The following is a 13140-nucleotide window of genomic DNA, read 5'->3' on the forward strand; positions in this document are numbered from 1 at the left end:
TTAAAGCTGTCTCATGCCATGGGAGAGAAAACACGACCGCCACATTAAGATCAGGCTTAATGTTAGCCATGTTCCTCGTTGGTTGAAGAATAAGAATGCTTATTTCCTGCCTGTTCCTAAAATGGACGTGACTCCGAAACTACCGTCGTGCCCACGCCTTACGTCAAAGCATCCTCCGCACTCTGTATGGCTACGCGTGCACGCTCTTGAATCAGTCAGGCGTGCGAGAAAACGATAAAACACCGACGCACGCGCATTCCCTTCCTTTCTGTAGCTCTGACGTTCTTTTCCAAAGGTAACTGTTGCAAGCGGCAACCTTTTCCCCCAGCTCCCACCTTTTGTGTCATTCAGCCTTGGTAGCGCAAAATTAACGGTAAGTCGACATCAAGTACTCTTGAGAATTTATTAATGGTGGTTCTTTCTAAGTATTTGTGTATTTATTCGACGCGTCAGCATCACGTATTCGGCAATGAAAGCTACACAGCCAGTATCCTTTAGCAGCCCAGCCCTTTATATGTTATTAAAAACTGTAGAACGCAATTGCATCACGTTTACGCTGTTGAATGACCGACTTCAGGGCAGTGTTTAAAAAAATATATAAATTATTAGGGTATCCGTTAATTAAATGCAGCTTGTCATCATTGGAAGCAAAAGTGATCTTTATCAAAAATCGATTAGGGTTTTGAGGAAGGGTGTGTTTTAAAAAAAAATATATATTTTTTTAAATCACCAAGGACATACACCGCTTTAAAAAATATTTCCGTCAGTTTGCATCAATAAACACCTGTAATACTCTTACTTTACAAATGTTCACATTTGAGGCGTGTTTTCATTTCATATAGAAGGTGATGCTTGTCGGAGACCGCTACGTACTGTATTGTTCATAACTTGGCTGAAAGCCGCACGTTTCTCTGCCATTTTCTACTGTGCCCTTGTGAAATAATCAAATGCATTTTGCTCTGTCCAGTAAGGGTCGACCTTTGTGCCGGGTGCACATTTTAGCACTATTTGCTTAAATTTGTACTCGAAAGCCTTCGGTTTAAAGTCTCTCAAATAAGTTATGCAATTTGCAGGGCCTTCTCTCACTTTCAGTGTAGTGTATAGTATCTTTGTATCTACATTGTTCGTCTTTTCATTTTCCCTTCTTGTTTTATCCAAGTGTATTTTAGGGGTGTTCGAAGTTGTGAATTGTTATGGCTTAAGAGTTAAGAACTCTTTTTTTTAAAAAATCCTTCATGCTTGCTTGGCACAAAACGAACCATTGGGCTTTCGCGATGCTTACTCGGGGTGGGCCCCACGACTGCTTAGAAAATTAAATAGTAATAGTGTTTATAAATAAAGAAGGAACATGTTAAATTGAAAGTTTGAAAACTTTTTATAAATGTGAATATTTGAAATTGGAGTTGAGAAATTAATTTGGTATCCTCAGATTGATTTGGGGGAGCAGTGCAAAGTGCAATGACCAGAATATGGTAACTATTAATGAAGGCCTCAATTGAATTTTTTTTGTTTTGTTGAATTAACTAAAATATTCAGTCACTTGTGTATTTCTTTGAATGCTTGTTTCCGTATTGTTTAGCAGTTTTATTCATCGAAATTGCTTAGGGCGTGGTCCCTAGATTCCAACAATGACTGAGTGGGTTTCCCTGAGTCCATTAATGATTAAGAGGGCATTTAAGACCAATATTGGCAAAACCAATAGGTCTCGCCTAAGTGAGATCTATTGACTTTGTCAGGGTGTTTTAGTCATATTGTACAGAATCATGGCTAAAAAAAGCAGTTTGCGGTCTACGCAAGCTACAGAACATTGCATGCTTTGAATTCGTATTACCACCTAACAGCGCTCCGAGGAGCTAACAGTGCCAGGCTACAGAACAAAAATCACAACTCACTGATGCATACCGTGTCTTGATGCAACAAGTTACATGCTCCTGTAAAAACATAATTTAATTGTATCCCCATGTGATCAGCAGGTGGCAAGTTATGTGAAGGTTAAACTGGAATAGTCTTTATGGATCAGTATAGTAAATGGGCTCGTTTTGTCTTATATTTTAAATTTGCGGCACTTTGTCATGGCACTAAATGGAAAAGCTTGGAAGACACCCTCTAAACAATACCTTTTCTTATAACTGGTCATGTCGCTATTTTTGCCAATTAACTGTGTTATTAATTTACAGCTAATCTTCATCAACTTTTGAAGGAGGAAAGGTTGATTTGGTTTGCTTTTTTTATAGTGCTGACTTAAACCGCATCTTTCAACATAGCCCTATGTAATATTACAGATATAGTTGATAAAGAATGGAAATCTCATTTCAAAAAGTCCTTTTGAGCAAGCATAAATATCCGATCTTATCTGTGACACGAGCTACATTCAATCACACCTTCACTGAGAATGTAATCCTGAATAAATCTGCTACACAAACACGTTTAACCTATGTGGGGCGCTAGCTTGTAATTTCCTCTTTATTTTGCCCTTTTCTCACTAGTAAAGTGCGCTAGAAGTTTCTTATTGCCATAGTCCTAGTTTTCATTCCTACTTTAAAACCCCTGTTTGGTGAATCATTATGCAGAAAGTTAGTTTTGTCAGACTGAATTGCATGCGATGTAGCTACATGCACCTTCTTTAAGATGTCACTGTGGTGGAAACATTTTGCAGACTAACACCAGACTACACAAATTACTCAGATGAAATGGCTGGAAACCAGCATGAAAGGCAAGAATCTGAAGTCTGAGTAAGTGTCTTGTGATATCTATCTATCCTAGCTGTAGTCAATATGAATAGGGGTGGCTCAACATCCTGTGATTCTGAATTACTAAATGTCCCATTGCTTAATAATAGTCAAACTGTGTAATGTAACTAGTGCTTATTTAAAATGCTCAAATACCTTCAGTGTCGGGTCAACAGAAGTGTGTGTGTGACAGCTAGATGACGGATAAAAGGGAATTTCCCAGGACCACACATTCTTATCTAACGGGGAAAGCCATTAAAAGAACCATGACACCTCTACTCCTTGGGGAGGGCAACCTGTATTCCTCTTTCCTATAAACACTCTCACTTTGAAGTGAGCCGAAAAGCAAAGTAAACACCAGGCTCCATCGAAGACACAGCCAGACTCTGGTCTTTGAATGCCCAGCAAATGTGATGAGAAGGTTTACAGGCCTGCTTACAGAAAGGGAGCTCATCCGAAGGATACTGGTAAATAAGGTTTTGGTATTGGGAGGGAAGAAGTTAACCTGGAGAGCCAAAATCAGCAAATGGAAAACCAGAAAATGTGAGTTACAAAGCCAATGTAAAGCAGCAGGCAGACTGCGTTCCCAGGTCCACTTTCTGAAGCGCCTCAAGATTTATTTCGCATACCACTCCGCTGCGCTGTCTGGTAGACTGCGACCTAAAAATTGAGGTCTGCCTCTAGCAGCAAAGAAATACTTTCCTGACAACTTCAGGGGTTTTTCATAGATAAATTAGGAAGAGTAGTTGTTGGGGATCCTGAAAGCTAGCTCTTGGTACTTCCACTGAGTCCCCAGGCCCCACCTCTCCATGACTGCTCGGGTCCCTTCCCACCTTTGTAGGCTACTGTGCCACTAACACAGCCATGCGGGGAGCCCTGTTTGCACCACCCCTCCCCAACACTGCAAACAGTCAAGCTGTCCTCCATCACTTCACAGCGGCATCATCAATTAATTGGTGCCCAACACAATTCAATTAATCATTTTTTTAAAGGTGGCCCCTTATGGATGTGGCGGGGCTAGTAAAGGACTGCCTAGCCTCTGTGTATTTCTCTGGCATTCATTTTTCTATTGGAACTGGAGATGTTGCCGATTGGAAAAGGGATAGATTTCCCAACTAAGGGGCAACGTTGTGAGGAGTTTGCTCACAGGTTCTGGGGAAAGGCCAAGAGCTTCAATACTGTACTGGATTCCAGAGCTCATCCACCTTAAGGGTCCTTCACGTGGTGGGTAATGGCATTAATTAAATATCTGACTTCATGAGCCCCTTCCAGACAGTTTGACCTCAGTATAGGAAAGTAGGATCTGCTTCTTATGATTACCCACTCGTTTTACTTGATGTGATGCTTTTTTTCACTAGTCTGACTGGGATCCTGCTAATCAGAACCCTAGTCTATCTGCTTTCTACCTAAACTGTTCTGTACTTCGGTACACTCCAGATTGGATAATGGGGTACCCTTGTCAGTCCCTAGTATATGGTAAGGGCATAGGTAGCTCAGAGGCCCCCCCCCCCCCTTTGGCTGAAGCATGTATTATGCCACCAATGAGGGAACATGCAAAATGGAAATACAGGTCTGTTATTGCAGCCTGTGTAAGTTGGTACTTGTGCCACTTAAGATGTAGGTTTTTAATGCAGTAACCCTTAGATATAGTAAACCTATAAGTCACCCCTATAGCAGGCCTTTACAATCCGGAGGGCAGAATGCTTTCTAAGTGAGAGGGTGCCCCTGCATGAGTAGGACACCCCTGCAGCCAATTGAGTCTATCCTCCCTGGTTGTCAGTAAAGCAGCCATCTAGTAATATGTAGGGGCGTTACGTGACCGTGCAATGACAATCTTTAAAACGGCTGCTACAAACCCTATCGTGTTTGATGTCAAACCTGTTGGAATCATACCCCCTCACGGGTAACCAGTGTGGGAGGTATGATTCCACCCTCTGGAAGTACCTTCCATGTGGCTCTGTTACCGGTAGCAGCCTTCTAGTCCCGGACAGCACAAAACAGTTGCTGCCGACCAGAGAGACGTTTCTGCCCTCCTGCTGCTGTGCCAAGCTTGAGCAGAGGCAGGTGGAACACCTCCCAGACAGGTTTTAGTGTATTGGGGCTGGGGTGGGTGCGCTTGCCGTCACCTGGAAGTCTGCATGAGGGGCACATTTGGTGTCCCTGTGCATAGTCCAGTGCAAACCAGTCCTAGGAGTTGTTGGCTCCTGCTCTGGTGTGAAAATGGATCAAGGACATGGGAGTAACTGCCTCCCTGTCCAGACCCTCCCCTTTGAGGGTCCTCTGAATCTTCCCAACCTATTCCTTTGGGTTCTTGAGGGCTTACCTGGTTGTAGGACTTCAGATTAGTTTTGGACAAGATTCAGAACTGAAACCACTGCACTTTGACCGTCTGGGCACTCTGGTCTTTGTTTGGGCCTGACTTCGTCTCCCTCTGTCTGCAGCATCATCTGTGCCTGTGCGCCGTACAGGATCCGTGCAGGACCTGTGGAGCATACGAGACACTTGAAGATAATCTACCTTGGAGTGAAGGAGTCACTCCCCTGCATTTGCAGGCACTGCAACACTGCTGGCCGGTTAGCTGATCCAGAGCTCCTACAGACTCCGAAGGGTTCTTCAACATAGGAGGTGGGTTTCTACGCCTCTCGAGGCCTGAGCTGACCTCACTGAGTTTGAGGCCAGTATCCCTCGTGGGGGCTGCAATACCCGAACCCTTGTGCACTGAGTAATTTTGTAAGTGCAAATGCATGTTGGCAATTATGCAACAAGTGCATTGGGCTTCAAGTAGCCCCAACCTCTGGCAACTTCTCCTAGAAAGATAATCACCCGCATTGCACAGTGTGCTCCATGGCCTGTTTTTTAAAGCTGCACAAGGTCCTCCTGCGACTCCAGTGTCTTTGACCTTTGGGTCCTGTGGAGGGTCAACTACGTCTTTGGGCTTTCCTGGTTGCTCCAGGTTTGTACTAACACCCCTGACTGGTGAGTCTCCTGGACCTTGCTTGTCCTCTTCTTGCAACATCTTGACCTCCTGCATGGGTTGATTTTGCCAAGGCTTGTTGGTGCTCCTGCCGGACACCGACCCTGCAGCCCTTGACATCCTTCGTGGGACAGCTTGTATCAGGCTCCTGGTCGTCCTCAGCGTTGCTTGGTCCCCACAGCTGCAGTCAAGATAACCGCAAACTATCCTGAAGTACCTGGCATCGGTGGGCATTCGTCAACCAAGCCCCTGTTCACTCCAGTGACCCAGACTCTCTCCCCTCTGCTTTCAGGTACTCTTCATCCAGAATCCATGTTTGGATTCCCACGGACACTTTCTCGTCTTCCAGCAGCGGCACTTAACCGAAGCCCTCCATTAGGTTCGGCGGTTTCCAACACCACTTCACACCTATGCACCCCGCTTCCCTGGGATAGGTAACTTGGGTACTTCGGTATCCACGGGAGGGGTGGCTCTCCAACCTTCTGTCCTTCACAGGGTTTCTTCGGGGTCCATGGTGTCCACTGGTAAGGGTCCCTAATCTTTAAAAATCCAACGCGACTTGTACGGAGCACGTGTTTGTGTTCACACTGCACACGCACTCCGTGGGGTCCCCATCTACTTACCTCTGGTACTTCCTTGGGGTCCCAGCAATTCTGCGTCATCTTAACCTCGTCCTGAATGAGTCGTGGTGCTTATACCACTTTAGTATATGGTTTGTTCCCCCCCCGCCCCGGGCCAACTGTATATTAGTGCTATTTACTGTGATTTCTTTGCTACAGTATTGTGTTTTGTGTATATCTGTGTGGGTGATACTGTTACTTAGAGTATATTCTAATAAATACACATTTTTATAAATACCTTGTGCGGTTCCCTTTCATTTAATCTATATTATAAGATTGCCTTCTGGTAAAACAAGCTGATTTACACTCCCAAGACTATGCCTGAAGGCTGCTCTCCACAGATACCGCTTGGAGAGTTTTCTGTGGTTGTCGAAGATCTCTTAAAACACCATAAGGGTTGCCTGGACTGGTGCAACGTGCCCATTTTAATTACTTGACATCATATACCAGGCCAGCTTCTCACACTCTAATTGTCTATGCTTTGAAAAAGAAACCAGGACCTGCTATGTACCTCATTGGCATATGTCATATAGGTATCTGAGATCAAATCTTTTCCATGGTGGGTTGGAGCTATCAAAATCTGGGAAACTTCAAAACAGTCAGGAGGGAGTCCAGTTGAGCACATGGTCCCTAATTGAATCTTTGCTGCAAGTACCAGGGGTGGGGGGGAGAGGGGGTTGTTTGGCTGTGTTACTGTTCATCTGTGTTGGGCAGATCTAATATAGGGCCTTTTGAGAAGAGCTTGTGTAGTCCAGTTTGTGGACAGTGAAGGAGGACCCAAGATATACTGATGTCTGAGGCTTACCGCTGCACGCAATTTCCCTACATTGTTGGTTTACTTTCTGTATAGACGCATGCTGAAGGGGCATCCATGTGCTGCTTACCTCTAAACACAGAAGCACCGCTCCGCCGTCACCTGGCCTCTCGTGGATGAACATCCTGTCTGAACCACACCTAGATTAGATATGTGGTGCTAGACATCTCGTATGCTTGGAGACGGTGTCAAAGGATGCAATCTCTTCCTCATGAATGTCTTTTGCACCAGAACCCATGCAGGTAGACTGGGGGCAAACCAAGGACTGCAAGCAGCTGCACAGGCAGAAACACATTGCTGCTTCGCACTCAGTGGCCCGCCAGGTGTCTGCTTCGCATTACTGAGCTAAACCAGGATTGGTCATTTGCAGCAGTAGATAAATTGCTCTTGGCTGAATTTTGAAGGCTTTGGTCACAGAAGGTGCTACACTCCAAATCACTAGTAGTTTTGTTTGCCCCATGAATAGGCCAAATTTGTTTCTCAATGTTTCAGTAAGACTTGTTGGTTCCCCCTTTATTTGTAATAACTTTTTAAATATAGAATTGTAGTTAGAAACATTTGGGGTGGGAGGGGCATGACCGACTCCAAAGCCAGTGAGGTTCGCGCTGGCTGAGGGCTGGGAAATCGGTTTACGGTCCTACAGGTCTCACGGAGAGACTGTAGGAAAACCTTAAAGGGTGGATGGTCCCTATTCTAAATGCTATTTAGTGTAAGGAATTTGTCCCCTGGGTACTAGTCTGGGGTAGTCCACCAATTGAATACTGGATGCACAGAGCCGTTTAATGCACACTGTAGCTCTGAGTTTATGCCAAGCTCAGACTGCACCGCACGGTTGCTTTCTTAAGCGGGTATCCCTGCCGGAGAACAGATTCTGTTGCAGTGGCAGGGCTGGGCCTCATCAGCCTCAACTGCAGCTGAAATGGGGTGGGATGACACCAATAATGCAGTGTGCTTGCACACATAGATAATGCAGCTTGAGATCCAGAGCCATCATGCTCCCTTGCTCAAACAGTAGTGTGAGCATCTCCCAGCACAGTCTGGGTTGTTTTACAGCCCGTGCCCATTTGACCCCCGTAGGATCGTAATCTATAGAAAAGTACCTAGTCAAGGAGATGGTAATATTGAGAAACTGGTATAAGAAAGCGGGGCAGTGTAGTTTTCGCCACCGCATCCTGGTCCATTAGGGACAGTGCTAGTTTGATAAAGTTTGCAGCTGATCTTCTAACATAGTAATAGCGGCATCATATTTATTCCATCTAGCAGGTGTCAAGATACCTGCTCACCCTATCACAAGGTATCTTAATGTGCACCACTTGGGGGAGGGGGAGGGGGGGGGGGGGAGTCAAGTGCGCACTCTGTCGCTGAGTTTATTTTTGCCTGGTTGATGGTGATGTCAGATAATCGACCGTCCCTTAAGAAGTCTCATATGGCAGTTGAGGGACTCACCTGGTTCATGTATGTGATGTCATCGGCATTGAGCAATACTAATGGCTACTGAACCAATCACTTGAGTCCTCTTCCAAGCCTTGCTGCCCTGGGCTTTATGGCACAGCAAAGAGGATGGGGCGATAGTGGGCAGCCCTATTCGGGTGCCAGTGATTGAGATAGGGGTCTGCTGTTAAACTGCAGAAGAGTCTCTTGATGAACAACACGAACACTTACTTGCCACTGCTTGCTCCATTTTGTAGGCTACTGACTGATCTACATCCAGCCTGCATGCTTGGTACCCAACAATCTGGATATTACCATTTCGCCTGCTGTGCACAGGGGCTGTTATGATCATAAACCATTTTTGTTTCCTCTTTCTAAAAAAGAAAGTAGGCTTCATAATAGACTATAATCGCAGTAAAGAGTACCCACCATCAGTTGGGGCTTAATATACAGAGTTTAAACAGTGTGCAGTCCTTAAAATGTAAAAAGGTTTGGCCTTGCAAAGAATATCCATATTAATGATAAACCCCCCTCCCGGAACTTTTTTCACACTTGGTTCACATGAGTTGTAAAAGCAAGGGATGAGGGATTTTCAGGTGGCTTTGCTATCCACAGGTAGGAATCCAGGTCAAACGTCTGCCCCTTTTTTTTTTTTTTTTTTTTTTTTTTTTAACCGTTCGGTTTACTATTGAACAGTTTTAAACAAGGTTTCTACCTGGGACATTACTGCTGAATGTCATCTGTTCATGGAGCATTACTTTTGCCTTTCGAAAATTGTAAACTTCTTTCACAAGATGATATCCCTGCTTAGTGACTCAGGAAAATGGAGAACGTTTGTTTTGTGCAGGAATGCCAGAGTTTGATGCCTAGAACGCTTTTTTTCACATCTTAGTGCTTTAGAAAATCTCCTGATCATGCATTTGGAGGTGGTCCTGCTCACTTTCAGAATGTCCCAGGGCCTCCAACTATTAGTTTGAGTTGGTATTGGGACATACCTGTGGAAGGGAGAGGAGATGGCAGTGTTGGTTTGTGTCTGCTCCCTTAACACAGTGGAGATAAGTGACGTGAGGTCTGGCAGGGGAATGCCCCTTGTGGAATATGGGTTATATTGCTAAAGTGTATTGACACATTTTAGTGTTCCATTTTATTTGATTGAGGCCTCAGCGAAGAGAAAGCAACTCCTGAAATGCTGGATATGTGGTTTGGTGTCATTGGCATCAATTGGGACTTCCCAGTCAGCAACCACATCACCCAGTACCTCAATGAATATAGTAAATATTACCCGTGTTACCTTCTACAGCACAGGACAGTCTGGACCCAGAGGACCTTTGCATGAACTAGTGGGATATAAACTCCAACTTTTCTTGAGGTACCGAGCAACCATAGACCAAAATGACTCCAGATCCTCGCGCTTCACACGTAGATTAGTGGAAATGGACATAACTGACCCATGGAAAACTATCAAATACAATTGAGAACCAATAGATGAAGCCAGCCGATAATACAACAAACTTCAGCCCAGATAATTGGTCTTCTGAAGAATAGTAATTTCTGTGATTTTGTTTGCAAAAATTAAACGCAATGGGAGCCTAAAATGGAAAATGGCAGCAACCTTTTCAATTCTCGTGCCTGGGAAAGGCAGTCATGAAGACAGGCTGTCTATTAAAACTTTCAGTTGACATTCTGGTCTTGAATTGAGTGGGAAGCACTTCCCGTGCTAACTAAATGTGGCTGTTGGCAATCGGGCTATTTCTAAAAAAAACAAGCAAGACTTTCTAATATGAAGTTTTTATAAGAAGTGCAAAAGCCAGTACTGCACCATGTAAAAACCTGTTGCACAAAACATAATTCTAAGTTGACAATTTGTTTAAAACTTGCATGGTGTTAAAATGGTATGCTAGTGGAGATGCCCGCATGAGCTTGTGGTATCTTTTTGTATAAGATCTCTAAATTTGTTTGAAATGCATTGAAATCAAATGATCATGAATGATCATGAATGCCCAAGTGTATCACTAAAAGGTGGCATTTGTAATCCTACTACTTTTAAGTGTCTACTCTGTCCAACTTGTAGCTGAAAAGAAAAACTTTGAGCATTGTCTGTCTGGTCAAGCAAACTAGGATCCTGTAAGGCTTGCAAGACAACCACTTGTGAGCCAACATATTACCCTTATTTTTTGTACGGTAAGGAGAGGCATCTCACAGAATTATTGCAAATGGACAATATTTAATAGGGAGGTGCGAGATGATTAAAATACCAAAGGAGAATATCCATATGAGCAGTAAGCCACAGTTTTCTTCTTGCACAAAGTGATTGTATTTCCTGATATATGAACCTGATTGAAAATCGTAACCGCCCTGTATTGTGATTTCCATTTCAGTAGACCATCATGGAAGAAGAGATTGCAGCACTGGTTGTTGACAATGGATCTGGTATGTGCAAGGCTGGCTTCGCAGGGGATGATGCACCTCGTGCTGTCTTCCCATCCATTGTGGGACGTCCAAGACATCAGGCAAGTACTTCTGGGACAGAATTATCATTCTCTTTGCGGACTCAGTTGAACCAGACTGTGCTTGCTGGAAGGGACCCTTTTAGGTTTGTATCCAGAGTCCAATTCCCTGGTTGTGTCGTCATCCGATTTCCTAGGTTTTGTCAAACTAAACTCCTCCTAAAACAAGGTACCTTAAAAAAAACATTCCTAGTAATGGAGTGGCTACCCAGCTACTCATGAGCCATATGTATTTAAAGACCAGCATCCTCCAATAGTATACAGTGCAACACCATCCCGTCCAGTTGCCAAAGCCCTAGTTATCCCATGACTTACCTCTTCCCATTGGATTGTTGGTAGCTTTTCTAACTACTATCCACAAAGCCAAAACTTGAAACCTCATTGTTCACCTCCTATTTCTACGCCATAGGCTGTTTTATGGAGGTGCAATTTTATGGAAAGAGCCTCGGGGGTGCAATGGGCATGTGCACCCACTTTGCACGCCCCTGGAGCACTTTGGTATTACAGAAAGGGCCTTTCTGTAATAGAGCGCTGGTGCACTTTTACATTGAGGTGTGGCCCCATGCAAATAGAGAGAATCACTTTGCCTCTGCGCCATATTATCAATGTGGGCACACAGCCAAAGAAGCATTCAGGAGTTGCACTGATGGCAGACATTTGGGGGGGGGGGGGGGGGCAGACATTTGGGGGGGGGGGGGGAGAGAAGTCCTGCTGACCTAACCCCCTTCCACACACACACTCCGCCTGCAAAGGGATCTCTCCTCTTTAAAGGCGCAGACAGGTTGCTGACTGCAGTTAAACCTGGAGCAGCTGCTTCAAAGCCGCTCTATTTTTCACTTGAATGCGCTGGCTGGGGGGCAGCGTGAGTTTGCGGCTGCCCTGGGGCAGTGCATTCAATGTAGTAGGGTGCACGTTCCTAATGTTGACCCAGCGCACCTGTTTTAAGAAGAGCCATGGCGCAAACGGGGAAAATGTGCCCTAGGTGTAACCGGGCCCCAAGACTTGATTGTTCTTTGAATTAAGAAAGGCTAATTGGACATTCTGGTGGGATTTGAAATCTGGCATTCATACACCAGTAAAGCACTGACAACCTTATAAGTTTGCCTTGGTGGGCATGACTGTTATCAAATAGATGGGCATGACCGGAAACTTCAAACCTCTCCTTTGTATACTTCTCCCACCACCTCCTATACTGTTTACCTTGCCATTAAGGAACACTCTTCCTGCTCCCCCCTAATTGCCGCAAAACACTGAGCCACCTGGCTTCACTTCACATTCCATAGGGCCATTGAAGTGGGCCGGTGGGGACGTAGTCAGAGGCATTAGGCCTTAGTCCCTAGCCTGTTTAGTAATGAGGCAGCTAATACCGCTAGATGGTGCAGGGTGCTCCATTGTCTGTGCGTGCTCTTACTTGGAGGAAATTTTTTAACTTGGAAACACGTGCTCGTCCCGTGTTGTGCTGCCCTGAAGTTATTGACCTGGTTTGCAATCAACCCACTCCTTGATGCCTAGTCCAGCTTCTACTAAAAGCTGAATCAACAATGCACAGGTTTGTGACCAGTTTGGATGCAACAATGCAGGAAGAATTATTAGTTTCCCAACTGTGGTCACCTTGAGTCGCATGACACTTAATAGCAAGGTGTGTTTGAGGAAACCCTCTTTAAAACCCACTATATCTTGCCTGCTCCCCACACTACCATGTCCACCTGTTGATTGCACCTTCCCTCCCTCCTTGCCAGTGGCCTCTCCTTACCACATGGTGATGTGATTGGGTTGACCACGTTTGTTGTTTGTGCCAGAATATCTGCATTGAAATGCGCTGGTACATCAACCTGAGTGGTGGAAGCTTCCTGTTTCATTACCCTCTGGATGTATGCAAATTGTTAAATTTTGGGTCACTATCCGTGTTTCCACCCCTCCTCCCCAGCCCCTAAAAAGCTCCTAACGAAAGACCTCCTCACATGTAATAAAATGCTAGGTTTTTGCAACCTAAACCGGTCTCGGCGTGAGTAATCCTGGTCAGCTACTTGCTTGACCGTGCAGGCCATGCTTCCAAACATAGATC

General features: G+C 44.9%; 1 protein-coding gene across 2 annotated transcripts in view; it reads left to right on the forward strand.

Annotated features, from left to right (window-relative positions):
• The first annotated feature begins 284 nt into the window (after positions 1-284).
• Positions 285-13140, forward strand: part of LOC146796544 (actin, cytoplasmic 3) — a 34817-nt gene continuing 21961 nt past the window's right edge. Inside the window, exons 1-2 of one of the 2 annotated variants that reach the window (XM_085629162.1) lie at positions 285-373; positions 10947-11078. In XM_085629162.1, coding sequence (XP_085485288.1) covers positions 10956-11078 — 123 coding nt within the window. In that variant the 5' untranslated portion in view covers positions 285-373; positions 10947-10955. The remainder of the gene's footprint in view (positions 374-10946; positions 11079-13140) is intronic. The other variant, XM_085629163.1, reaches the window with a different exon arrangement.

Source organism: Triturus cristatus, chromosome 10, assembly GCF_964204655.1.
Source record: "Triturus cristatus chromosome 10, aTriCri1.1, whole genome shotgun sequence".
Lineage (NCBI taxonomy): Eukaryota > Metazoa > Chordata > Amphibia > Caudata > Salamandridae > Triturus > Triturus cristatus.